The 25,053-nt window shown below is 39.4% G+C and overlaps 1 protein-coding gene across 1 annotated transcript; it reads left to right on the top strand.

Moving 5' to 3' along the window:
* Positions 1 to 3,842: 3,842 nt before the first annotated feature.
* Positions 3,843 to 24,742, top strand: LOC118323895 (FERM domain-containing protein 4B-like). Its single transcript, XM_035655960.1, has 23 exons — positions 3,843 to 4,004; positions 11,834 to 11,899; positions 12,673 to 12,767; positions 12,899 to 12,991; positions 13,319 to 13,403; positions 13,738 to 13,794; positions 13,892 to 13,914; positions 15,088 to 15,171; positions 15,505 to 15,570; positions 15,855 to 15,912; positions 15,999 to 16,085; positions 17,660 to 17,736; positions 17,933 to 18,071; positions 18,170 to 18,311; positions 18,588 to 18,721; positions 18,910 to 19,026; positions 19,622 to 19,850; positions 19,937 to 19,990; positions 20,106 to 20,253; positions 20,478 to 20,645; positions 20,850 to 21,634; positions 22,243 to 22,381; positions 23,847 to 24,742. The coding sequence occupies exons 2-23, from the start codon at positions 11,834 to 11,836 to the stop codon at positions 23,881 to 23,883; spliced, it is 2,883 nt and encodes a 960-aa protein (XP_035511853.1). The 5' UTR covers positions 3,843 to 4,004; the 3' UTR covers positions 23,884 to 24,742.
* Positions 24,743 to 25,053: the final 311 nt, after the last annotated feature.

A 25,053-nucleotide genomic window follows, 5' to 3' on the forward strand; every position in this document is an offset into this window, starting at 1 on the left:
CCCCCGTCATTACAACATGTGCATGAAGGCTGTAGCGCACACAGTGTAGTGGTGCAGACTGAAAGCATATGTCCAACGACATACTGGCCGTGTGCCATGAGATAACACACATGGTCTTTATTACAAAGGCTAATATATTTTATTGTTTACACAGTGTTTATTTAATAAGCAGTTAGAGCCTGTTTAAATATTGCTGGCTAATAACACAGAGCATCAACTGAACTGTAGGCCAACAATAGAAACGTTCTGAAGAAGAAGAAGAAGAAGCTGCTCAGGTGTGGAGACAGTCCTCTTTACCTTTTTTGTTTTCACCCACAACTCTTTTATGGCAGACAGCCGTCAGCCAATCATCAGTGACTTGCAGCCGTTTGCCACGGAGCACTTCCTGTACGCTGGAGTCAAAACAAGATCCTGAAATATGAGCCAAAGGTGTCCGGTTGTTCCATGACATACATTATCCATATCCACTGATCCGTTTGTCTTGAGAAGAAAACTGAAAAACAGTCAAGAAGCAGACCCAGTGGCCAGCAAACTCATTACCATAATAGAAAATTAACTGGGCCATGCTATTTGGATTTAATACTGCAGTGTTTCAAGTGTGTTTTTCTTGAGGATAGTGTGATACCATATGGTCTGTGAGTTTAATATCTCCTGATTTATAATGCACATTTAATTATATCCCTGTAAGATAAAATAGATTGTTAGAGAATGTTAAAACGAGAATATGCTTAAATGCTACAATTCAGGTGGCTATCGTTGCCCAATGAACAGTCCTCTCTTTGTTGCTATTTCAAAATGTACCATGGGGATTTTTTTGTCACACTGTGTTAGGACACTTGCCCATGTTTCCAAAACTTTCTGATCGCATACATGAGATAATTTCTTCCATATACTGTTGAAAATGTTATAAGAATCTATGAACACAACATTTGCAGCACTCTTTCTGTATGGGACCACAGATATTTGGTTCATGTTGTTGCTCAACTCTTTCAGCTTCTGTTGTTGTTACTGGTGGTGTGGGTGGATTTGCATACATCATCTGCCAAGCAACATTGCTTAAATGGAGGCAGAAAATTAATTGCACAGACAATAAATTATGCATATATACACATCTTACATGCAGTAGTTATGAAGTCGATATTGTATTTTTTATTGCGCAAAAATACTGATGAGGATTTGGAGAGTACATTCTGTGTATCCATTTTCTTCTGTAACAACTGTGGATCTGTTGGTTGCGTACAAACTTGCAAAATTTCAGGAACATGTTTGCCACGATGCACTGCAGATTCAAATTAAAATGCCACACAAATGAACAGCAACCAACAGTGTCCTTGCTGACTTGCATCATAAGAAATGTTTACACTGTTCTGGTAAGAGTTTTTCAGGCCAGTTATTACCAAAAATAACACTGTCTTAGACGTACCCCAGTTCCCTCAATGTATTAAAAGTACAGCTTGCCATTGATTATAGAATTAAATTCCTAATGAGGGTAACGAGGGTAATGGGGGAATCCTACTCTTTTGTTTATGAAAGCATCTTCCTGTAAGGAGGAGACTGACTGGACAGATGGTTTTGGGGGATCTTAATGAGATACTTATTCATGTCTGATGTCAGACATCCAAGTGCAAGGGGGTGGGGAAGCCTCGTTCTGCTGACAGGCGACAGCATTTACTGTAGACTGTGAGAACATACAGCAGTAACAATACACTTCCTCAATTTATCAGCTGTTCTTATTGTAATTGTCAATGTTTCCATGATATACTATCTCAATGTCTCAAACAGAATTAAATGTTGTTGGAGCTTTTAAAAAGGACATTGTGCCTGTTTCTTTGGAAAACTACCAACTGAGTAAGAGTAAAGACATGAATGAATATTTCATGGGTATCGTCACTCCTCAGCAGAAATTAATATCACATGTGAAACACACACCAATAAACTGGTTCAGCAGTATCGTGTCTTTTTAATTGCACATTTCAAAGCTGTTAACTGGTGTGTAAAGTGACATAAACTTGTTAGTTGGCTTGGTAGCTTAATAACAGCCACCAAACTGGTCTTTGAGTTTGCTCAGCGTATATATTCTGCACAACACAAGGCCAACAGGGACGTCTGAAAACAGGCGACTGAATCTGGTTGTGCTTTTGAGCAACATGTAAACTTTCTCTTGTTTAGTGCTGAATGTTGACTTTGACCCACATTTCAATGTAGGTCAACTGAAGGGTTAAGCTGCAAAGTTCTTTGGGTTGGTGTTCAGGCATTAAATATTCTGAAAACCAATCTCCAAGACATGACATACATAGTAATAATAACTTAATTTGTCAGTGTCTGTGTTCAGCAATGAGTTGTCATTTCTTGCAGCTGCTCTTGATGGTCATACAAACTGTGATAACACCGAAGATGTCTGAACTGTTGACAGTTACCATTTCCTGTGTTTTGTCTGTTGTCTCACATACTGAAGACATCCCCCTCAGCAGCTCACGTTTTTCATCCCTCAGATCCTGTTTATTGCCACACGTCAATGTACTTAGGGAAAAGAATCCTTTGTGCAAATACAGTGCATCCAAGCAGGCTAAAGCATACAAAAAAAACCTGTTAACTGGATTGTCAGGAACCCACGTTAAAGTCATACTTACCGAGCTAAAAGGCAGCAACATCACAATATTTACGAGAAAGGTGTTAAAATACTACAGGGATACAGCAAAACATAAGGTTTGTTATTTTATCGAAGTTCCCACAGTTATTTAACAAGGCAGGTGAGGAGAAATCATGCTATGCTACCTCATCAAATATTATTTAACTTTCTTTTGATGTGCAAATTAATTGAGAGTTATAATTACAGCCTGCAAGTTACATTTTTTGAACACAGTACCGAGGAAATACTTCCCGTGGAAAAGTACAGGGAACAACGGATTAACAGGGGCTGGTCAAAGGACCACTTTATTTTACAGTCCAGTATTGAATAATCTTTTTACAAACATAAACATAACCTATAAAACTACAACTTTACATGCAATTTCCCAGTCATTACTGTCACCCAACAGAAACATACCCTCTAATTAATAAATAGTCACTTAGTAATTTATGAAGCGTGGTGTAATTTATTTTTAACCCCTTATTACCTAACCTTTTGTCTTCTTTCCTTGTACTTACAGTACAGGTTGGGTACCTGTATGTATAAGTATTGCTACACTGAATGTAAATAACCTCATTGATTATATTTTCTTTTATTGTCAGGTTTTGTATTTGTCTGTCATAATGTTAAGTTTTATTGTAATTCTGGTGTAGTGTAATTGTGATATTGTAAAATGTCTGTTAATTACACAGTATATTTTTTACATGGACCCCAGGAAGGGTAGTTGTTGTCATGGTAACCACTAATGGAAATCCAAATAAACGATAAACGGATGTTATATGATAGAATAAGGCTTCCATAAATGAAATGTGGAGTATAACAGACATAATGGGCCCATAAATGAATATTGTAAGATATTGGAGATAATGGAGAGAATAAAAAAACGCCTAGTGTGATGAGGTCACTGTTGATCAGGATAAACAGGGAGCAAATATTTTGCTTTAAGGGCTGTCAGAAGACAAATATTTTAAAAATAAAATAATCAAACTAAACATAACCTCACAGGCATTTTAAAGGAAAGCGAGGGATGAAGCACACAGCCTCCCGGCTATAACACTTCATTATTATGGGGATTCAGTGTGAACCAGGCCGGCCGGCAGCTGCTGGATGATGAGAGGGAAGGAGGGAGGGAGCGAGGGAGGAAGGGAGGAGATGTTCACATAATAGCCGGCGGGTGAAGGCGTGGTGAGTGTGGCTCAATACGAGGCGAGTGTGTGCGCTACAGTAGTACCGGAGGATGAACACGGACAGCGGCTGCACGGTGGCTCCCCTCCCTGGCAAAAGCAGCCGGGGAGAAAGCTGAACTGGGGGATGGTTAATATGCAGAAGAGGCTTTTCCTCATCGATAGCTAAACGGGATATAAGGAGTGCAAAGGTAAGGCTGTGATATATGATGTGATGGAGCAGACTCAACCCTGCCTCAGTGAGCTATGTGAGGAGACAAAAGTAGACCGAGTCATGGACGCATGTGATCCGGGGAGAGAGCATCAATGAAAATTACAACAGCATGGGTTTGGCTCTCCGCAGCGGCTGCCGTGTTTCCTCAGTAAAACAAGGAGGAGTGTGGTTTTATTTGACACATCTGTCTAGTCATGGGGGTTCAGGTGGAAACCACCCATGTACAGTACAGTAGCCCACAGTGGCACATTCATTGTTCTCCCTGCACAGTGGAAACTGGCCCTGAGAAGGGCTAGTCTCATTATAGGAGACAATACTGTGATAGTAGTGGATATGAGGTGGCACTATTAGATGTGTGCTTAAGTCAAAAAAGTAGTTTATAAGCTATTTGACTGGACTGGTTGAATCGATTATGAAGAAACAGGCTGTATAATTGATTCAGGTATAGTGTGACTTCGTGAATGTTAAAAAACGCTGGATGAATCATCATTTTACCCATTTGCAGCACTGTGAATCATGTCTAAGCAGTTTTATGTATTTTTTGTGCATAATTTAATAGAAAGAATTTTCTATTTTGAAGTGTGTGTGTGTTTTTGGCTATGGTGATAATTGGTGGCCCAGACTGAGCCTTATATAGTATTTTTAGAGGACAGTAGTAGCTTAGTTGTTATAGTTTTGGTGCAGGTAGGCCAAGGTATCTTCCTTGTTACCTGGTGATTTATTTCTTCATTTAAATTTATTGGTCTTTCAAGTTCTGGATGTCTATTTTTACCACACTGGTAAAAAACAAGGATGAACCCTGCAATGGTTGACAGTGACCTGCTGATGTTATCTTACAGTTGAAGGAAGAGACGCACGTCTGAGTGTATTTAAAGCATGTAAACAGGAATTGTTGTCGTGATGGTTGCGTCTGTATAACACACGTGTCCAGCGTGAAACTTTGTCGCTCTTCCTTTTTGTTGGAGAGGATGTCCTGTGCCATTTATCACACCAGTCAAGTTTGTGAGGGCATTTCTGACTCTTTTAAAAGGCATTAGGTCACTAAAGTCAGTAAACTCCTTCTATACATCAAACAGGCTCAGTTAAAACTCAGTACACATTTGAATATATGTTACCATGATCACTTGATTGTCAGTTTGAGATGCTCTTCTCTCTGTTTGATGCTGCTGAGAAATGTCTCAGCACTCAGCTGGCAAACTTCCATTTAGGAATCAAAGCCTCCCGAGAAAGAAAATGTACTAAAGACAGAGGGAGAGATCTATTTTTGGACAGGCAAGTAATCTTGTATTCATACACTTACCACAGAGGGAATAAATCTGATATATATTTATAATAAGGTGAAAGCTGAGAAGCATCACTGAAGCGAAACAGGTTGGCAGATGAGGACTTAGTCTTTCTCACTTGCAGTCCTAAAAATCAAAACTGATTGATAACCAAATCCACTTTCAACTTATCAGCTGATCCTTGGCACATGCTGTCAGTTCAGGTAAAGACAATAAATATAATGTGATTACACTCATGTATATTGCTCTGATATGATTATTTTCACTGGGCTGCAGACACTCTGGTACTCGGTCCAGATCATGTAATTTGGTCATGTTCCATTTTCTCCACCCATTCACGTTCGTGCCTCAGTGCTTCGTCCCTGAGCTCTGCAGAAAGTCACTGCAGTTTTCTGTAATGAAACTCTGCAGTTTGTGATATCAGGAATGCCAGTGGGGACAGCTGTGTAACCCACAGAAATGAGGGCAACTGGTGGCAAAGCTCTCAATAATTGCAAGAGCTCAGTGCTGGCAGATTAGTAGTAGTTATTTTGAATAAGTCCTGGTGTGTTCTTTAGAGGTTTTTAATTCAGTAACTTGACTATCTTGATCTGCAAGAACTCAGTCCACCAATAAAAGAGTCTTTTAAATTTATTTTCCTCTTTATGGACTTATCCAAAAACAACAAATGTATCTTAGATCCAGGAATACATATAGAAACACAAACTTCTAAATGTTAGATCATTTTGGATAAAGACTGTGTAGACTGCCTTGAAATGCAGTGTAAGTATTCAGTCATGATTCACACTTATTTGTACCATGCTGATGTCAAAATGTATACTTAATTACGTTATATTTATTTACTTACACACAAAATATCAAACTACAAAGAGTGTGAAATGTATTGAAAGAGTTCAGTCTTGTTCTCCAGATGAAGAACCCATTAAACTGATTTTAGAAACTTAATGAGTGTTTCAGCACCTCTGTCAGACCCAAGTGTAGGCTTTGCACAGAATAACTGATGGATAAAAAAACATTTGCTTCTAGTAACTGCCATTCCCTCCTCTGATGATATCTAGCTCTTGTTCTTGTAGAGTTTGAATGCATTTAATGTAAGTGGCTTTGGACAAACAGATCTGCCAAAATATAAATGTCATGCAAAGTAATGCCTCTCTTCCAGGGCCAATATCAGGACAAACTTTACAGTCGAAGCCCCACTACTAGTAAGAGTCTAGCAGTTGCAAAGTCATCAGTATTGTATTTGGCACTTTAGCATTGTCGGGTCTAAATGAACACTAGGGGCCTCAATGTTGTTTAAATATTTAGCTTCCTTCACTATTAGACTGTTGGGTGGATCGCATTCATGGTCCCGGATGAACAGTACTAACTTAGGCTTTATCTCTATCATCTGATCAAAATGTCTATTTGTCCAAAACAACATTCCCATCAGCCTCAGCTGGACTTTTGTTCAGTGCAAACACGTTAGCAGCAAATGTTGGCATGCTAACATGTTAAACCAAGGTGGTGAGCTTCTTAAAAATTGCACCTGCTAACAAGAGTAGTTGTTTTTTAGACTTAAAAATAGAATTTTATCTGGGTCAAATGAACATTTTGAATTTCTCTGCAAATACTATTACAGGTAGGCTGGAAGACACAGACACTAAGCAGTGTTTAAGTGAATATTTTTGATCATATCATAGGAATATGCAAACACTGTCTCTTTATTTGAACATGTAGCTTTTCTTCATTTTAACACAGCCACAATCACTCAAGGTCAGCTCTGACGACAGCAACTGAAACTCTGTGAGTTCACTACACAGCTCTGGAGAAAACACATGGTGATGGAGACATTGCATTTTCCTGCGGCCACTGTAGTTTCTCCTTTGTGCTTGGAAGGGGTGGATGAAGCGAGGGAGTTGCGATATGAAACTACGCCGCTAGATGCCACTAAATCCTACACACTGGTCCTTTAAGTAATAACAGATGTCACTATGGCTCACTTGGATATGTGTACTTATTTTGCTTTTGTACTGCTAGCATTACAATCCTACAGAGACTGATTTTTACCACTACTGTCCCTATGGCTGTTAATAAAAGTATTGTCCCTGATGCTACTTTCAGTTGTAGGACAGTCATGAGAAAATATATCACAATGTCCTGCTGCCTCTGTAGATGTCCTTTTCGTGTTGGGAATAGGAACTTGTACTGCATGATGACATCATTCACATGAATTACTCCTCTGTGATGCAGCCTGCCCTTGAAGTACTGCCTTATAAAAAAAAACAAAATTAATATTTCTTCTAGGTTCTAATTTTTCCTTAATATCCTGAGTCTCATTGTGTTCACGAAGTTTCCCGGATATCACAAACAGCCAGACTGGTTCTCTTTGGGAGATGATACTAGACAGATACCTTTTGACCGCTGACAACATGAGTCATGATGAGATATCTGATGAGGTTTGAGATAATCCTGTGCTGTATCCTTCAGCCCACAGCCTCTGTAACCAGGGCTGGTTGCTGTGGTGTAGTTTTGCCAACACACATAGGTCTACTAATTAGGCATCCTATCAGTGGGGTTTATTTAGGAGAGCTAAGACTTTCTTGTCATAATTTAACACCAAAAATCAAATGATGAGTCAGTTATTTCACACTATAAAATACCATATTTGAATCCATGGAGTGAAGTCATTAATCATGCAATGGGGGTCAGCCACAGCTACAGAAACCCATTTTCTCACACTGTATATTGTCATAACATGACAGAGGAACTGTGAAATCTCATGTACTCAAAACACAGAACTTAGCGTGTTTCCCTTTACAAGCAGTGTATTAGATGTCACATCCTGTTAGGGAGTCTATTTGTAGTCACTTGAACTTACAGGAACATTTTATTTGGATTTTTTTTGTCTTCTGGTGCGAATCCAGTCAGTACACACTTCACTGTTGAGTTTAAAATGTTGTCATATTAATTTGCACAGGTTTTCTCACACATAAACTAAAATAGCGTGGGAATGTGCAAACTATGATAATTTCAGGCTTTGGCTGATCGCAGTGGGTGTCTGTAAAAGAACATGTAAGCACAGAGAGCAGACACTGACTTGCGTGTGATACCAGCCTTCATAAATAATGCATGAAAACGGGAAACTGAGATAAGACGGGCTGCAGTCTGGACATGACATTTAACCGTAACGTATTAAACACTGACAGCTAGTTTACTCAGGAGACAGAGAAATTTTCTCCTGTTACAGTAGCGTCTTGTATAACTTTGAAGCTTGGCGTTATTCTTCTCTGTTAAAATTATAAAAGTGTTAATTTTTGGTTTACAACATCTGCTCAATGTGAAAAGGTTTACATCTTACCACTCTTATTGAAATCAACATTCTTTGTTTCTTTGTGAAGGAGGCCACATGAGTACCGTCTCCAAATCTCCAAAGGGATATTTCACTGTAGCACACTATAACAAGCTGTCTATATGCCAACCTCAGGCTCCAGACTATAGAGCCAAACCTGCACCCTGCGGCGCAATACTCAACCAGCGCCTGTCCAGTCTCTGGAGAGACAAACACAAAGACGGACAGTTCTTTCATCTTTTCCCTCCGTGTCTTTTTTACATAAAGGTTCAGTGCTTGTCTTAACCCCACAGGATCCAAGGCTGGCCATTTACTGAGGATGAATAGTTTGTGTTTGGTTGATTTAGCAGTGCTGTCTACTGCGGTGTGATTAAGAGTCAAAAGTAAATCATGAGATGACAAATGAAGATTTAAATTATTTGCAGTTTTTTGTAAAGCTGCAATGTTTTGCCAATTATTAATCAACAAAAAAATCCATTCATTGCAAAAAAGCAAACACACCAAATAATTGCTAATTCTAGCTTCTCCAACGTGAGGTTTGACATATTTTCTTTGTCTTATGTGAGCGTAAACTATATATCTTTGGGTTTTGACATTTGGACTGACAAAACAAGCTATTTGGTCAAGTTGGGTTCCAACCATGTTGTCATGAGCATTTTTGACTATATTTTAAAACCTAATCATAAGTTGCAGCCCTAGTTGTTAGTGTGGATTGGTAATTATTATGTATCTCTATTAATGTGTTTTTGAAAAAGAGTGTCTTCTGTGTTGTGACAGAGAAACTGCCGGGTTAGTCAGGGTTGCTGGGTTGCTCTCTCAGATATAAATAGCAGTTCTTGTAGTGATTATAGCTCTCCGATGATTAATGGTGTAGATTCCTAAAAATCATGGCTCCTCCTCCCACTTACTCCATCTATATTGCATAAGCACGAGCCATCCCAGCTGAATTTGACTCTCCTCTGCTGAGCTAATAACTACTTATGAAAATTCCTCAGTGGTAGATGCTTGTTTAAGAGGCCATTTTCTCTATGAACTTCTTCTCTACATAGAAAAAATATGAATCCCTGCACCATCTAGTGGCCGGTTCCATTACTTTACATTCCAGCTTGGAGTACTGTCATGCTTATTACACAGACAAATTGTGTGACCCCACCATGATGCAGTCATAACTAAATCAAGCTCAAATCAATGTAATAATACTCCTGGTGAATGTCATTAGAAGCCACACACCGAATTACTTGGATTTATTGAATGTGCACTTTTAATTTAGATCATGAAAGAGAATTTATGGCTGTGGTGATAGGAAAGACACATTATTCAGAGGTTGTAATTGACAAAGTGCTCGTTAAAACAATACAGATGGTGTAATTTAAAGGAGTGACAGGGTATGTCCCGCCCATTCAGGAAACAGGGCAATTTGTTTAATCATTTATTAGTGCAATGTGAGAAACGATGAGATGAAAAGTAGAGTGTGTGTAAAGTAAAGCCACAGTCACCTTTGTGGGAATCGCTCAAGCTTCCATTATCAAATAACATCACTTAGTTAAAATGCACAGGAAAAGGAAGTAAGAGAAACCTGATATCAAGATTCTGATATGCATTCAGCCACAGAAGAGCACACTAACCGTCTAAAATGTCTCAGTAAATTCAACTGTATTAGCAGACAGGACAGACATGCTTAACCATGTTTTATTGACCACTTGTGTTTTGTTGTCTGACCCCAATTGTTCATATTAAGAGGTAGTAAACCCTAAAGTGTGGTCAGGAGTCTGACCCAGCCTGCCCTCATTCAGTCAGCTGTTGATTTCTCATAAACTGGCTACACTGTATAAGCCGTCGCTGCACACAGCTAAGAAGGCCTGGCTGCTCAGTCAGTAACCTGTATGAAACAAGCTGCTGGTTAATTCCGGTCGTCTGTTGCTACTCCGTCAGAGCTAACAATTTCATGGTCTGGATCCAAGAGGAGACTCGTATTGAAGGATGAGATCTGGTCAGGGATGCATCCACACCTGCACTCTCCCCGGAGAGGTTTACCAGGTACAGCAGCTGCTCGGTTCACTCCAAGTGTGTGAAGTTGTGATCAGCCTCATTCTGTCAGATGAGGAGGCAGTTGAATCTGTCTGATGTGTTTTTTTCCCAGTTTGTGAGCAGGTTTTCTTGTGAAACTGGTCAACCTCAATCTGTCATTTTTACTGGCTATCTGATTTATCCAACGTGCAAAGCTTTCAGTATCTCTTAGTAGGTCAACTTGATTCTGTGAAGAGCAGCTTTCTTTGAAGGGCATTGTGGTCAAAATGATCTTGCACGAGCAAACATGATTTCCTGTTTATCGTGTGGGTACAAGTACCAGAGTGCTGAATTTAATGGATGCAGAGTTAAAACAGAATCTGATATGAGGTTGTGGTTTGCTGCTATAAACAGTCGCGTGCTGGTTGGCACTTGATGCATTAATCTTTTCTTGAACAAGGTGAAAGGTTTGCAACAATGAAGCTATTAGTAGTGGTGGAAGAAGTATTCAAGTAAAATACTCCATTACAAGTAGTCCTTTTTTCAAAATATTACTATTATTGGCAATTTTTCTTATACTCATTATACAGGACATTGAAAATGTAATGCTATGTTACCTCATATTATATAACTTAATTACTATGATGGTTGCATTCAAGTCTGAACCCAATCTGTTGATCATAATATATATAATGATCATGTAAATTGTGAGTAAAATCATAATCTGCCAAAACTAACTGTAGTTTTTGAATGAATGTTGTGGAATAGAAATATACAGTAGAATAAAATGAAGTCTTTGAGTCCCACCACAGGATATTTCTTTACTCAAATGCTAGAAAGGCTGAGACGCTAAAAGAGTAAAAGTTAAGCGGGAAAGGTTCAAAACGAGCTTAAAATCCTTCCTTTGGTTGCTGTGGCAACAAATCCTTAAAACAATGGTTTTACTGTCATTAATAACGTCAGTGTTTTTTTCTTCTTCCTGTATTTAACACAAGGCCTTTTCTCAGCTTGGTTACTCAGAGTAACTTATCCCCACCCTCTTTAATTTGCAATTCCTAGATATTTTAGTGTTACAAGACGTATCAGGCCATTACCAAAACACGAGACCTGATGTCATTGTGCCTTGTGATGAGGAATATCTTACAATGTGACACAAGCCTTGATCTTCCTCTTTTCTTTTCCCTGCAGATGACTGAGGGCAGACTTTGCCAAGTGCAGCTGCTGGATGACAGGAAGCTGGAGCTGCTGGTTCAGGTATGAGTGCTCCCAGCTTAAAGTGATAGTGAAAGTAATATTTTTCTATAATTACAGTGGAACAAATGACTATGTGACTAATGACATGAGACACATGACTAATGTGAAAGGGGTTGCTGGTAATGATGAACCCACAAAGAATTATTACCTCACTTTGCAGTTCCCCTCAGCTTTAATGAGTGTCTTTCGGCTCATTGTTTCAGTTTTCCATAGCTAAAAGGAGAGAATCCACAACTTTAAATAAATGGTAACATTTCTCTGTATCTGCCCAATGTGTAACCAAATATTTTTTCTAAGATGTTCTCCAACTTAAAAAAATATGTCAGCCCCCAAGTGGCAAAAATAAATCTGTTATTAAAAATAATGCCACAGACATGTTTCAGTAATGTAATTATAAAATGTATGTAACATGATTTTAGTGGGAACATATTGCAAAATGTATTAAAAGGTTGGAAGGGATGTATGTTTCCTCCATCACATTCCCTAAAATATATGCTTGGGCGGCACTGCAGGTTAACTTACTGAGTTGGAAGACCTCCCTTCAGAAGCATGATCTGGGTTAAGTCCCCGAACATCTGCACTGTTTAAGTGACCTTGAGCACATCACTAAATCCTCAATCCAGTACGACTTACTGCTCTCTAGTTGATCTTTCAGTCTTACTTCTCTTGGGAGAGAACAGAAAAAATAATTTCCTCGAGTATCTGTGACACTTTCTTACCTAATATTTAGAATAACAGTGTGTTTTCAACTAAATCTGAATCGTCTTCCACAGCCTAAGCTGCTGTCGTACGAACTCCTCGACTTGGTTTCCTCCCACTTCAACCTCAAAGAGAAGGAATTCTTTGGACTGGCATTTTTTGATGACAAGTATGTAAAATGTGAAGTTTATTTTTTCTTCAGTGTTCTGAATATTTACAGATGTCCATATGTGTGTGTATGTGTGCACACACGTGTACAAAACACAGCTTTCTGATGCTTCAGTGTGTTTGCTTTTGCAGTGGTCAGCGTAAATGGTTGCAGATGGACCGCAGAGTTCTCGAACATGACTTTTCAAAGAAGTCTGGGCCCATTGCCCTCAACTTCCTGGTCAGGTAATAATTCATTTCTCCAGCGGGGGGCACTACTTTGTGGAGCATAACTGTCAGTTGTCAACAAAATGTCCTCGGTAGTTCTGTGTTAAACATTCTTATCTGGATTGTCTTGAATATTTATCAATGTCTCCAACTCGCATCTTTTTGGTTGTTTTCAGGCTTTTACTCATCATCATACACTCTCACCCAAACCTCGCACTGCCTATAGTAGCATACACATAACACTATAAAGTGTAGGATTTTCCATAATCAGCAATAACATAGTGATAAGTTATCTCAGTTTAACCATTAAATTGTTGTGTATGCATGTGCTTTCATCCTTCATAGGTTTTACGTAGAAAACATAACACAGCTTAAGGACATCATAACAGTGGAGTTATTCTTCCTGAATGCAAAATCTGCTGTCTACAATGTAAGTATTTCTCTCTTGTTTTTCTGGGGTTTGAAGCAATGTAAAATGATTCTGCTAGTTGTTTTTTCTCCCAGCAGCTCCCTGATGATTCAGTGTCTCTGGACCCTTGTAGCACCTCAGCTCAGCAGACAGTGGCTGCAGGGCACAGTTTTCTCACTCTGTTGGCTGGAATGTAAAGTAGACAGTCTTAGAAAGCAGAAAAAAACACAAGGGTTCATTTTGAAAATAAGTTGAGGTTATTGTAGGGCAACACAGAGAAGATTCTATGTTTGGATCTAGAAAGCAGTTTGCATCCCCTTGATTTTTTTCCTTGTTGATCATTTATGTCTCCCAGGAGATTATAGAAGTGGAAAGTGAGAACGTCTTCAAATTAGCTGCAAATGCTTTGCAGGTTAGTGCTTTTAATAGTTGCATATACATACATTAATTGCTGCATTTAAAATCCTTTTAAAGCATGTAATCTGATAAGATGTACTCTCTATCACTAGGAGGCGAAGGGAGACTACACAAGGTAAGTGCATATTATCAGCTGGGTAAGAAGTATTTAACAGCAGCAGGACAAGTTAATAGTGAGCTTTTAGCGAAGACATTCAATAGGTCACTTGTTTCTCCAGAGTGCAGACAACAAAAATCAATAGCAGTGTTATGTGAGGCTTACCACAGACTGCTGAGAAGCTTGCACCAGGCAACTAATGAATCTCATAGTGCTGATAGAAGCCAAGTATTGCAGAGCAGAGACACCTTTACATTGCAGAGAGAAACTATTATCTGTGTTAAACAGAACTGCTCTTTGATATTATATGTGTAGGATACTGCAGGACTTTGTGTGGGTGGCCACCTGGCTTTGACCAGGTGATTAAGTGTGATGGTTTAGGAATACAGACATCTTTTCATTTGAGTAGATTCTTTATTATGCTAGCTGTTGGTGCTCTAACTACAACTGCTATAGACTAATTCAATTTTTTTTACAATCAATATATTTAAATGTGACTACTTGCAAGGCAAAAAAATAAAGGATTCACTACTTTCCCACCAAAATGTTAGTCCAGGCTGTGTGGAAAATGCTTTGAAGCAGCATCTAGATACTCATGTTGGAAAATGAAAGCAATGCCAGTTTATAGTTTATTTATATATCAGCAAAATGTACTCACAGTATCAACAAGTAAAAGTAGTCATGCAGAACGGGTGCTTCAGTATTCTATTACATATTTCATTATTGAATTAACATTACTAATGCATGAATGTGTAAGAAGCATTTTAATGTTGTAGCTGTTCGAGGTGGAGCTGATAGCTACATATACTGTCAGACAGTTATTCTTAACAATTCATAAACTGATCATATGTTTTGTATATATAATGTTTATTCTTCCAAGTAGCTCCAGCTGTCAAATAAATTGACTGAGGTGTACTATAATACTCAAGTAAATTAGTACTAGGTTACATTCCACCACTGGTAGAACTTAATCCAAGAGTGCAGTTAAGTCATTTTATAGACCTTTTTTTAATGTGAGGATGTTGGAAGGACTTGGATTCATGGAGCAGACTATGGACCTGGTGGTTGTTGCACCTTTCCCTCTGGCCAAGCTCAAGATGCAGAAACACTTGAAGAAAAAAGCTCAATAATAAATAATTGCATATCTCCAGATTCCAAGATTGTCATCACAATATTTTTTCATTGTTTCAGTGATGAAAACACTCGAGCTGACTTGAAGAAACTTCCAACTCTTCCCACCAAAGTACTCAAGGAACACCCATCACTTGCATACTGGTATGCTTACAGGAAATGCTTATTTGAAACCTTGAGCTTCTAATAAAATAAATTATATAACTTTAAATATAATTTTATGAACTGAGCAAATGATTGGGAGTGAAGGAAATATAATAAAATGTTTTTTTTAAACAAGGAAAAATGTAAAGCTAAAATTAAACAGTTTATTATTATTATTATTAGTAATTATTTTGTATTCAGTTATATTTCTGATAACCATACTACATTGTGTCAGTTATGGAGCTACATACACATACTATACAGAAGGGCTTAATCTGAGAATGTACGTCTGTTTAAAGAGTAAAAAGGTGTCTTCTTTATGTGACATTGCAGTGAGGATCGAGTAATTGAATATTACAAACAGCTGAAAGGAGTCTCCCGAGGACAGGCCATTGTGCAGTAAGTACAGAAAAAACTGTGTATTTGCTGCAATTCGCTCTTAGTAATTAGACAATGAATGTTATATAGCTTTAGGCTCATTAATCTTACTCTCACCTCTATTAGCCCTCCCTTCTCGCCGACTCTCTCTGGCACTCTTTTTCTCATCATCTGATAGAAATCAATAACTCCTCTTCAGTTGCAGTTCAGTGAATCACACTGAGAGACAATTTCCAGTTCTATCTTTTCACATTTCCAAGGTAAACCGCATGCACATGTTGCTAATTTTTTTATTTTTTTCCCAGGTATTTGACGTTGGTGGAATCGTTGCCCACATATGGTGTGCATTATTATGAAGTTAAGGTAGGGCTTTTGCTGTGAGTAATGGGAAATGACAGCTGCTACACCTAAAACTGTGTCAACAATCAAGCTGTGTTCTTGCTTCACAGGATAAACAAGGGATCCCGTGGTGGCTTGGAATCAGCTATAAGGGCATTGGCCAGTATGACCTGCAGGATAAATTAAAACCTCGAAAGGTAAACATTTCCTGCAGCTCTATCTGTAAAATGGCTCTCGCTATTTCTCTGCTTCTCTTGTCTGACTGTGGACATGATAGCACAGGGCATGTGTAAGGATTGCTGCTTTTGCACATAGCGCGGTGATTCACCAGCACTAATTCATGCATCATCTATTTCACTCCATTAACTGCTGGGCTTCAGCTGCAGCAGACGAGGCCAGACTTGAAAGAACTGAAGAAAAATCTCAGTATAGAGAGCTCTGGCAGTGTGACTGAATGAGGCTAGTGAGTTTTGTGTAAAAGTCCTTGAGAAACATTTATACTGTACAGTTTGAACCCGCTTTTCTTGTTCCAGTGGTGTTGTTTTAGCTTGTGAGTTGATAGAAGAAACACCCATGTGAGTGATCTGTCAGTTATGTTGTCCAGTCTGTGACTCCAGTATGCGACTGTGTAGCTGGGTGCAGACATGCAGTGCGGTGCTGTTACAGAACAGTTGGAAAGTTCAAATCAATTCACACTCATTTACCGACATTGTTGTCCTGTTCAATCACTCGATATAGTGCAATCCATCTCTGTCTGCTGAGTTCCAAAGTTGTGCAAGCAGCCGGCTGTGCAGCAGGGTGTTTTAGAGGGGAGAAGAGGGAGTGAGCTGGTGATGTCAAAGTGAAAAGGGGCTGGATTTGGGCGTTATCAAGCATGTTCTGAGAATACCTGAGGAGACAAGTCAGGAGCTGACAGGAGAGGGAACAAAGTATGTGTTTGTGTTGACAGCAAAGCCAGGGAGGATTTAATAACTAAGAAACAGGACTTTTGGACATCTATTATATTGGTAAGACTTGATACTATACTTACTATACTGTCTGGTCGCCTTTGGTAGTACTACTCTAAGTAGACCAAGCTTTTGTCTTTTAATAACATTTACTATTTTGTATGTTGATTTTAACTCATCAATCAATCTTAAAATATTTTTGTCATAAAACTGGGTGGATGTTTGCCTGTCCAGTCTCCATACTTCTTATTGAATTTTTACCCTGTATAGTAGAAGCATTGTGATACAGAATACTCTTCAAAGCATCCACACATTCCACATTAGATCTTGTCCAGACACACAGTGAGTCACTGACCCAAATAGATTGTTCATATCTGGCGGTTCTCAGTGAGCACCTGGGTGATATGGGGATAGACGTGATGAGCCATGGAAAGTGTTGTATACAGTGATGAGTCTTTGTGTAATGTCCCTTTGTGGCACTGTTTGCTCTCTAACACCTGCATTATTGCAGACTTGGCATGCCAGGCGGCCCAGACTGTAATGACAGTTCATGTTACAGTCTGGCTTTTTTTAATGACTGTGGTTGAGACAGGCCCCCCTAAACACCTGCACTACGTTTTTCCCCCTAATACTTTATGTGATGTTCATGGCTATCATACTACTTAAATAAACCTGAATAATATTCACCAGGACTGTGGCACACATAGACACATTTTAAAGCCATTATTCCAAGCTTTACGCTGCTGTTCATCTCTCTTTCAGGCTGTGAGTTATAGAGCATGAAACTGATTTTCTTAATTGTTAATTCTCATTTTTACCGGCAGCTTTACCAGTGGAAACAGCTGGAAAACTTGTACTTCCGGGAGAAGAAATTTGCTGTAGAAGTTAATGATCCACACAGGTGAGATTCTTCTTTGTAATTCTTAAACCGACTGTTTGCACAAGTTGATTGTTTGATTTGTATTTTTGTTGTGCTAACAGTTATTTAGCACTCTCTCAAAAAAGAGATCTTTAATATGACAGTACCTTTTATTTTAATTGTGATAAAAACTCTGTCTCAACCTGTAATTTTTTTTGCGGTGTGTTTCTCGCAACAGGAGAGCAGTAACCAAGCGCACCTTTGGGCAGACGGGCCTACTCATACACACGTGGTATGCCAGCCATTCTTTGATCAAAACCATTTGGGTCATGGCTATCAGCCAGCACCAGTTCTACTTGGACAGAAAGCAAAGCAAAGTAAGTGTTATCAGTTATCAGTCACTATTAAATTACTTTTAATACTGAGTTTTCCATCCACTAATCTTTGTTGTGCATTTTCTTCTTTGTTCTTTTAGACTAAATTAGGAACAGCAAGAAGTGTAGAGGAAATTGCCATGGATCTCACAGAGCACGGAGGAGCAAAAATAAACAGACTGGGAGATGCTGGCCTGAAAAATAACTTAATAACAGCCAGCAATGGAAGCCTGGTGTCTACAGGTTGGTTATAGTTATTTCAGTTCATTGTCAGTCTATTGTTTCATGGAATCAAGTCTCTATTAAGTGTATTTGTAAAACACACATGAGCATGTCATGATCATATTTGTGCTGTGAAGGATAAACACTGCTGTTGCTGTTTGCGAATAAAAAGTAACGGGGACATTTTGAAGAGTCGATATCACATATAGTATCATGACATGGATTTCATTTAAAGGGGTTGTTGTAAGGCTATTGTATGCCATGTTAGCTAGGATAGTAAGAATATTGTTTTCACAGGTTCCGCAGACTCTGAAATGAGTGAAGAACAGAAGAAAGAGAAACTGTCTGAGCTGAGAAAAAAAGAGCAGGAGATCCAAGATATTTTGGCGAAGAAAACAAAAGAACTGAAGAAGATTTGTCTTAGAGAGGCGGTGAGAAATAATTTTGTATTACGCTTCTTTTACTCTGGTACTATATTTTGCACTATATTTGTCTTTGTTTTCTAAACAGCCACATTCAGTCAGCTGCATTATTAAACCATGTTTCTGCGCAGCGGGCAGATTGATGTTTCTGCCGTTAGGTTGCAGTTCATCATGGTCTTGTTGTTTTGTGCTTTCAGGAGCTCACTGGCAAGCTGCCAAAAGAGTATCCCCTCTCTTCAGGTGAAAGACCGCCACACGTCAGACGGCGAGTTGGCACTGCTTTCAAGTTAGATGAACTTTTCCCTTACAATGAGGTCTGTATTCAACTTTAATCAAATGCAGCAGCAATTCATGTCTTATCTGTGTAACACTCTTTATCTGTATCATGTATGTTAAAGTTCATATATTACACTACCAACTACAGTTATTTTATTTTCATTTTACTGAGTGAACAAATGAGTCAACAATGACTTGATCCTACTAGTATTGTCTGTGTAGGCAAAGCATGATATATCTCATTCCTGACATGCTCCTTCATTACGATGAACATGGGCACTGTAGTTTATTTTGAGTTGATCCCACTCTGATGCTGCAAATACTTGCTAGCACACCAAACCCACAGCTGAAAATAGTCCCAGACAAATGCACTAGTTGTTGTCTAGGTAGAGTTTGTTTACAGTAAGTGCACTCAGCTACTAATTTACAGGAGTATTGCATCTGAAGCGTATTTAAAAATACCATCAATAACCTTATGTTGACATTAAGTCCTAATCAAATTTACTCTTTAACAACTTTTAAATGAACAAGGGAAAAATAAATATTATAATAGTTATTATCTGATTAAACTATGTGTAGCAGAAGTCTTGTTTCTAATTGTTCTTTCTGGGGATGTGCTGTCTTTTTCTGCAGGATCCCTTCCTGAGGAACCTGGAGAGCAGATTTGCCCTGCAGCAAAAGATTGTGGAGGCAGCTAAAAAGCTTGCAAATGAGCCAGAACTGTGCAAAACAGTCAAGAAGAAGAGGAGGAGAAACTGTTTAGATGCCATGCACAAACTCCAGCAGATAGAGGATGAGATGAACCAGTACAGAATCAAGAAGGGAAAGAAGCCCACACAGCGGGCCTCAGTGATCATTGCAGGTATGGTGCAGGTTGATCCTTGTTGCTGGATTATCATTTAGATAAGAAACATGAAACAAGTAAACATGAAGTTATTTTCTCTCCAGATGAACTCGTCCGCTCAGACTGCAGCTCGCTGTCTAGTCTCCCACTGGATGATGGTGAGTCAGACATACATTCTGGTGCATTAAAATCATCAGTTGACCTGCTATGATAATCAGTATTATCAGTACTTCTTAAAGAGCAACTGTCAGTATTGTTACTGTTTGTATTCAGATGACTCAGATGGTGTCAGTCAGAGGCCACGGTCACGGTCGGTGCAAGGTTCCCCTCAACTCAGTCCGATGCGATCGCTGGGAGCCGAATATGATGTGGAAAGACAGGGATCTCCAAGAGAAATTCACCATAGCAAGAACCACAGCAGGTGGGGGAACGCATTTCCTGCCCCCAGGCTAATTGTTACCATGAGGTTTTATGTAATGTGTAACTTGTTTTACTTCTGATTTTACTGAAAAGGTGAACTGTTGTAATTAAGCAATGATATCATGTTTGGGTAGAGTCCATATTATTTGCCGTGTCATGTTTGCAGCCTCATTCCTTTCCTCACATTTTTTTTTTGGATCCTCTCCAAATGCCACACCCTTTTAGATTAGCTTTTGAAGGCCAGGAGGCTTCCCACTACTACCAGAATCCAAGAGAGGTCTCCTCCACCCACAGTAGTCCCTATAAAACCCTTCCCAGACCTCCTAGAGATCCACGCAGCATGCCTCCCACCCCGGTTATGACCCGCAATGCCTACAGCAGCAGCCAGCTCAGGTGTGATCTCTGCTCCCCTGCATTGCTAACCCAATATCTTTCCTTCTCCTCAACAATAACTTCCCTTCAACCAAATTCCTGCTTCTCTCCAACCCCCTAACTTTTAACCCTAACCTTGATTCTAACTAATACATCCAGAAATATTATTCCATCACTGATTTTGTTGTTTTAGAAGACAGTTTAAAAGTTGTGTCCCTTCTCTAGGTCGGAGGGGTCTTCTCATTGCTTCAGGCATCGCAGTGGAAGTCTGGAGTCACAGCCCCATCTAAGAAAAGACACAGACTCAGAGAAGCCCGTCTTTATCTTGTCACCAGCCCACCGCAGCAACAGCACAGAGGTGTTAGAGGATTGCTCATCCTACACCAGCCAGTCCAGTCTGGACTACTGCGGGGCGGCCAACTCCCACTACAGTACACTAGACTCCCGAACCTCAACCATGCATCGTCTCCACAGGAAGGTGGAAGTGTATGGAAATACTGGGAGTATGCCCAATTTGGTCCAGCACCATTCTGGTTGTAGTTATTCATGTGAGACCTCAGCACACTATGCACCCAGTGCCTACTATGTCGCTGGCTACCCCTGCCCGGACATGGAGCCTTACGCTAATGGTGCCTATGTGTATGAAAATGATGTAGAGGGCCACTACAACGTCAACCCTTCCTACCAAATAAATGGGTTTCACGGACATGACAGATTCAGGCATTACAGCAGTGACCGGGCAGATAGTATTTCCCAGAATCCCTACGCAACTGTGAGGCCGCCGCGGAACAGAGAGGGGCCGAGAAATGAGCTGCTGGCCAAGAACATGCAGAAGGCCCTGGTGGCGGAGCATCTGAAAGGCTGGTACCACCGAAGCAAGGGTCACAGGGAAGGAGGGAGGGGGATGTTGACTGGATATGACTTCGACAGTGGCTCTCAGCTCAGCCTGGGCTACCAGACCATGCCAGCCGCCTTCAGCCACTCCAGCAGAACCACCTCCTTTTCATCAGGTGCATTTTTAAAAAACAAATCAGTAATACTGGTGTAGGAAGCAATATATATAAAATGCAATTTAATAAAACTAGTTTTTGGTCTTATTCTAAATGAAGGATATATTTACATACACATGCTGTAGGTTGTTTATTACTTAATAGATATCAGTGAATATGGTGTTTTGTTTCCATATTTAATTCTCCTTCACTTTGAACTCCTCCATCAAGCTTTAAGAGCTGCTAACCCCCAAACGACTATTTTATTTAAGTTGATTTTAGTGGAGCGTTTCACTTATTGTTTGGATCAGGAAACTAAGTTGCACCTTAAGGAAAAGGGGTTTAAAGTATTTTATTTAAATATAACTGTGATACATAAAATGCACCAACTGGTACTTGTAATTTAGTAAAACAGCAAGTTTGTCACGTTTGTAGGTCTACAACATAAAATTGTAAAGTTTCAGTGTGAAGTGGCAGTAACAGTACTGTTATAACATAATGTGAAGGTCGAGTGTTTGTTTTGCAAGAGTGACGTTAAGATGGACAGAAGAGTGTTTCCAATAACAACAGTTACTACTGAGGTACACTCCAACGTTAGCTGAGTGTTTTTGCTTTTGCCTTGTTTGCAGTGTCCTCAGTGGAGAGCACAGGCAACTGGCGCAACCAGCTGGCAGTCGGCCTGACAGAGTACGAGTCACCCGACACACCTCAGTACCCACACCCAGGAGCTCCTGCTTCTCCGTACAACCGCAGTCCCACACACAACAGGTGAGTGCTGCAGTTTACGAAACCTCTATACTGAGCTGTGGATGCTAGAGGAAGTGAGTCAGTCACAGACAGCTGGGGGTTGTTCTTTCAGTTTAATTGATAGTGGAATATTAGATAAAATGCATATGGATAAAATAATGTCCTCTGCCAATGTTTCATTTAATGCATGCCTGTTGCCGTTTAAGGCCTTTGTTTCTGTGTGCTGCTCTGCCTCTAGATAAAACACCACATTGTATTTCTCTGCATTTGTAAGAAAGTGCTTTTATCTTGTATTCCATTTGTATGACCTGCAACAATTTAGCTCATAAAAAATGTAACCATGAGGATCTTCTCTCTTTCTCCCTGCCTCTCTTCCTTCCTGCCTTGACTTATGATTAATGCCCACGTGTGCAGATGTTCTCCAGAAAACAAAGTTTCTGACACTATGCCTAAAAAATCTGAGTCAGTTGAGGTGGTTGGCTCTGAGGCCACTAGTACAGATGAACCATCAGACAACCATTCTAGCACTTAAGGGTGAGACAAAACACAGCGGGTTTTGTGTCGTGTTTGCCAGTCATCTCCATTTTGACATCCCTTCTTCATTCGTGTGTTACTCCTGTATAGCTTTATCAAATCATCCACATTTTCACAGTGTGGTCTGTTGATTTTTTCTTCAGGCACAGCTTTTGTGTTGGCTGTTTATCTCATGATTTGAAAGTAACAGGACTCCTACAGCTCCTCTACATCCAGGCTAGCAGATCTGTGAGGCTGTATTGAGGCAGAGCTAAATGCTAATGTCCGCATGGTAATATGCTCACAATGACAATGTTAATTAGGACGATGATTAGCAGATTAACTCTTTAGCATGGTCACCATGTTAGCTTAGCATGTTAGCATGCTAACATTTGCTCATTAACACTAAACACAAAGTGCAGCTGAGGATGATGGGAATTAGTTTTGCATGTATTTGGTCAAACGTATTAGACAAACTATTTCAATGTTAGGCACAAGACAAAAAGTCAGAGGATCACCAAAGTTACAACCACTCTGAGTGGAAAGTGAATGTCCAAATTTTATGGCAATCTGTCCAAATGTTGTCAAAACATTTCACTAAAAATAGACCAATTCAACCTCATGGTGGCATTAAAAGAAAGGTCAGGGGATCCCCATAGCTTCATCCTCCAGGGATCAGTACATTTCTGAATCAAAGGTCATGGCAATCATTCCTATAGCAAGATATTTTAGACTGGGCCAAAATGATGAACTGACCGAGTGACATTGAACCACCGCGTGGCTAAAAAGCAGGATGTTTCCATTCACTCCATGAAGCCAAAATCATGTATGCCTTCACAAAGTATTGTGGACATTTTGATGTGTTGCATTTCCATTTCCATTCCTCAGTTTTCTCACAAGGTTCAGCCATGTGTTTCCTTAAAGAGCTGAATGACAGTAAATCTGACATATTCTTGTGTCACTGCCTGTACAGATTTCACCTGGATGGAAGCTACATGAGCATCCGCTGAAGAGGACCAAACCAAACATTGGCACAAAAGCCATGGTCAGCAGCACATGAAGGGGATGAAGTTGAAACACAGGCTGTACACATGTTGCCATAACCATGTCTTGGGAGATGTTCATCTGTTTTGGCAGAGTCTATGTGTACGCTGTCCTCATGTTAAAGTAACCTCTGAACACAGTGATGACACTCTTGAATGACTTTCCCATGTGCCTTGGATTGGATGAATTGTACAGGCAGATGAGAATGTGTCAAGAAACTTTAAGGTGTTGCACAACCACACTGGATTCAAACCCTATTGTGTTTTAAATATGAAAAAAGAGACAACATGTGTTTTTACTGAACTCCATGTATTTTAACAAGAACTAGCTACTGCCTTATACAAAACAGTAGGTTATAGAATAAAGATGATTTTCACCACTTTCATCTCATTAAGTATGATAAAATAATAATTACATATTTCATCCAAATTGAAAACAAAGCTTGAACATGTTCACAGTGTGACATGACAAGAACTGAATTGATCATTCATTAGAGCAGACTGTGTCTTCGATGAATTTCCATTTCTTACTTTCTTTAAACTTTGAATCAGAATGTATTATGTCAATATTGTTTATAGAATCATTTGTCTTTCTTGGTGCCGTAATGTGTTTTAAAATGCATGGTAAGAATATTGATTTTTTTTTTTAAATAAGAACTTGTTTTTATATTAACAGACCACTGCCGTAAAATCCATATTCATGTCTTGTTGTTTGTTTTTTCACACATTTGTACAGTCAGTGTGTAGTTATATGTTGTTAGATGTTGTCATAAAATATTTTCCACTGGGAACAAGGATGTGAATAAATACATGTGTGACACATAAATGGCTGTTGTCACTTTCTTTGAGAGGCTTGTATGGCTGGTAAACAACCGGTTCAGGTTCTGTTATTGACGAAATGAGTAAGTCTTAAAGGAATAGTCCGACATTTTGCCAAATAGGCTTAAAGGTACTTGATTTCTGGCTGAGAGTTAGATGAGGTGTTGGACACCCCATTTATATCTAAACTTTGTAAGATAGTGTATAAGTAAATTTGTTTCCTAAAGATGTCAAACTATTTCTGAAAGGTTTTTGATTTCTTATTTTATATAAATAAATGTTAATTTTCAGGCACTGAACAAAAAGGACCTGTATCTG

This window comes from Morone saxatilis, unplaced genomic scaffold (assembly GCF_004916995.1).
Source record: "Morone saxatilis isolate NCDOM2014 unplaced genomic scaffold, NCSU_SB_2.0 Contig15, whole genome shotgun sequence".
NCBI lineage: Eukaryota > Metazoa > Chordata > Actinopteri > Moronidae > Morone > Morone saxatilis.

Coding starts and splice junctions, on each gene's coding strand:
- LOC118323895 (XM_035655960.1), top strand. CDS start 11,834: ATGACTGAGGGCAGACTTTGCCAAGTGCAGCTGCTGGATGACAGGAAG. Junction 11,900..12,672: donor AGCTGGAGCTGCTGGTTCAG/GTATGAGTGCTC, acceptor CGTCTTCCACAG/CCTAAGCTGCTGTCGTACGA. Junction 19,027..19,621: donor AACTTTTCCCTTACAATGAG/GTCTGTATTCAA, acceptor CTTTTTCTGCAG/GATCCCTTCCTGAGGAACCT.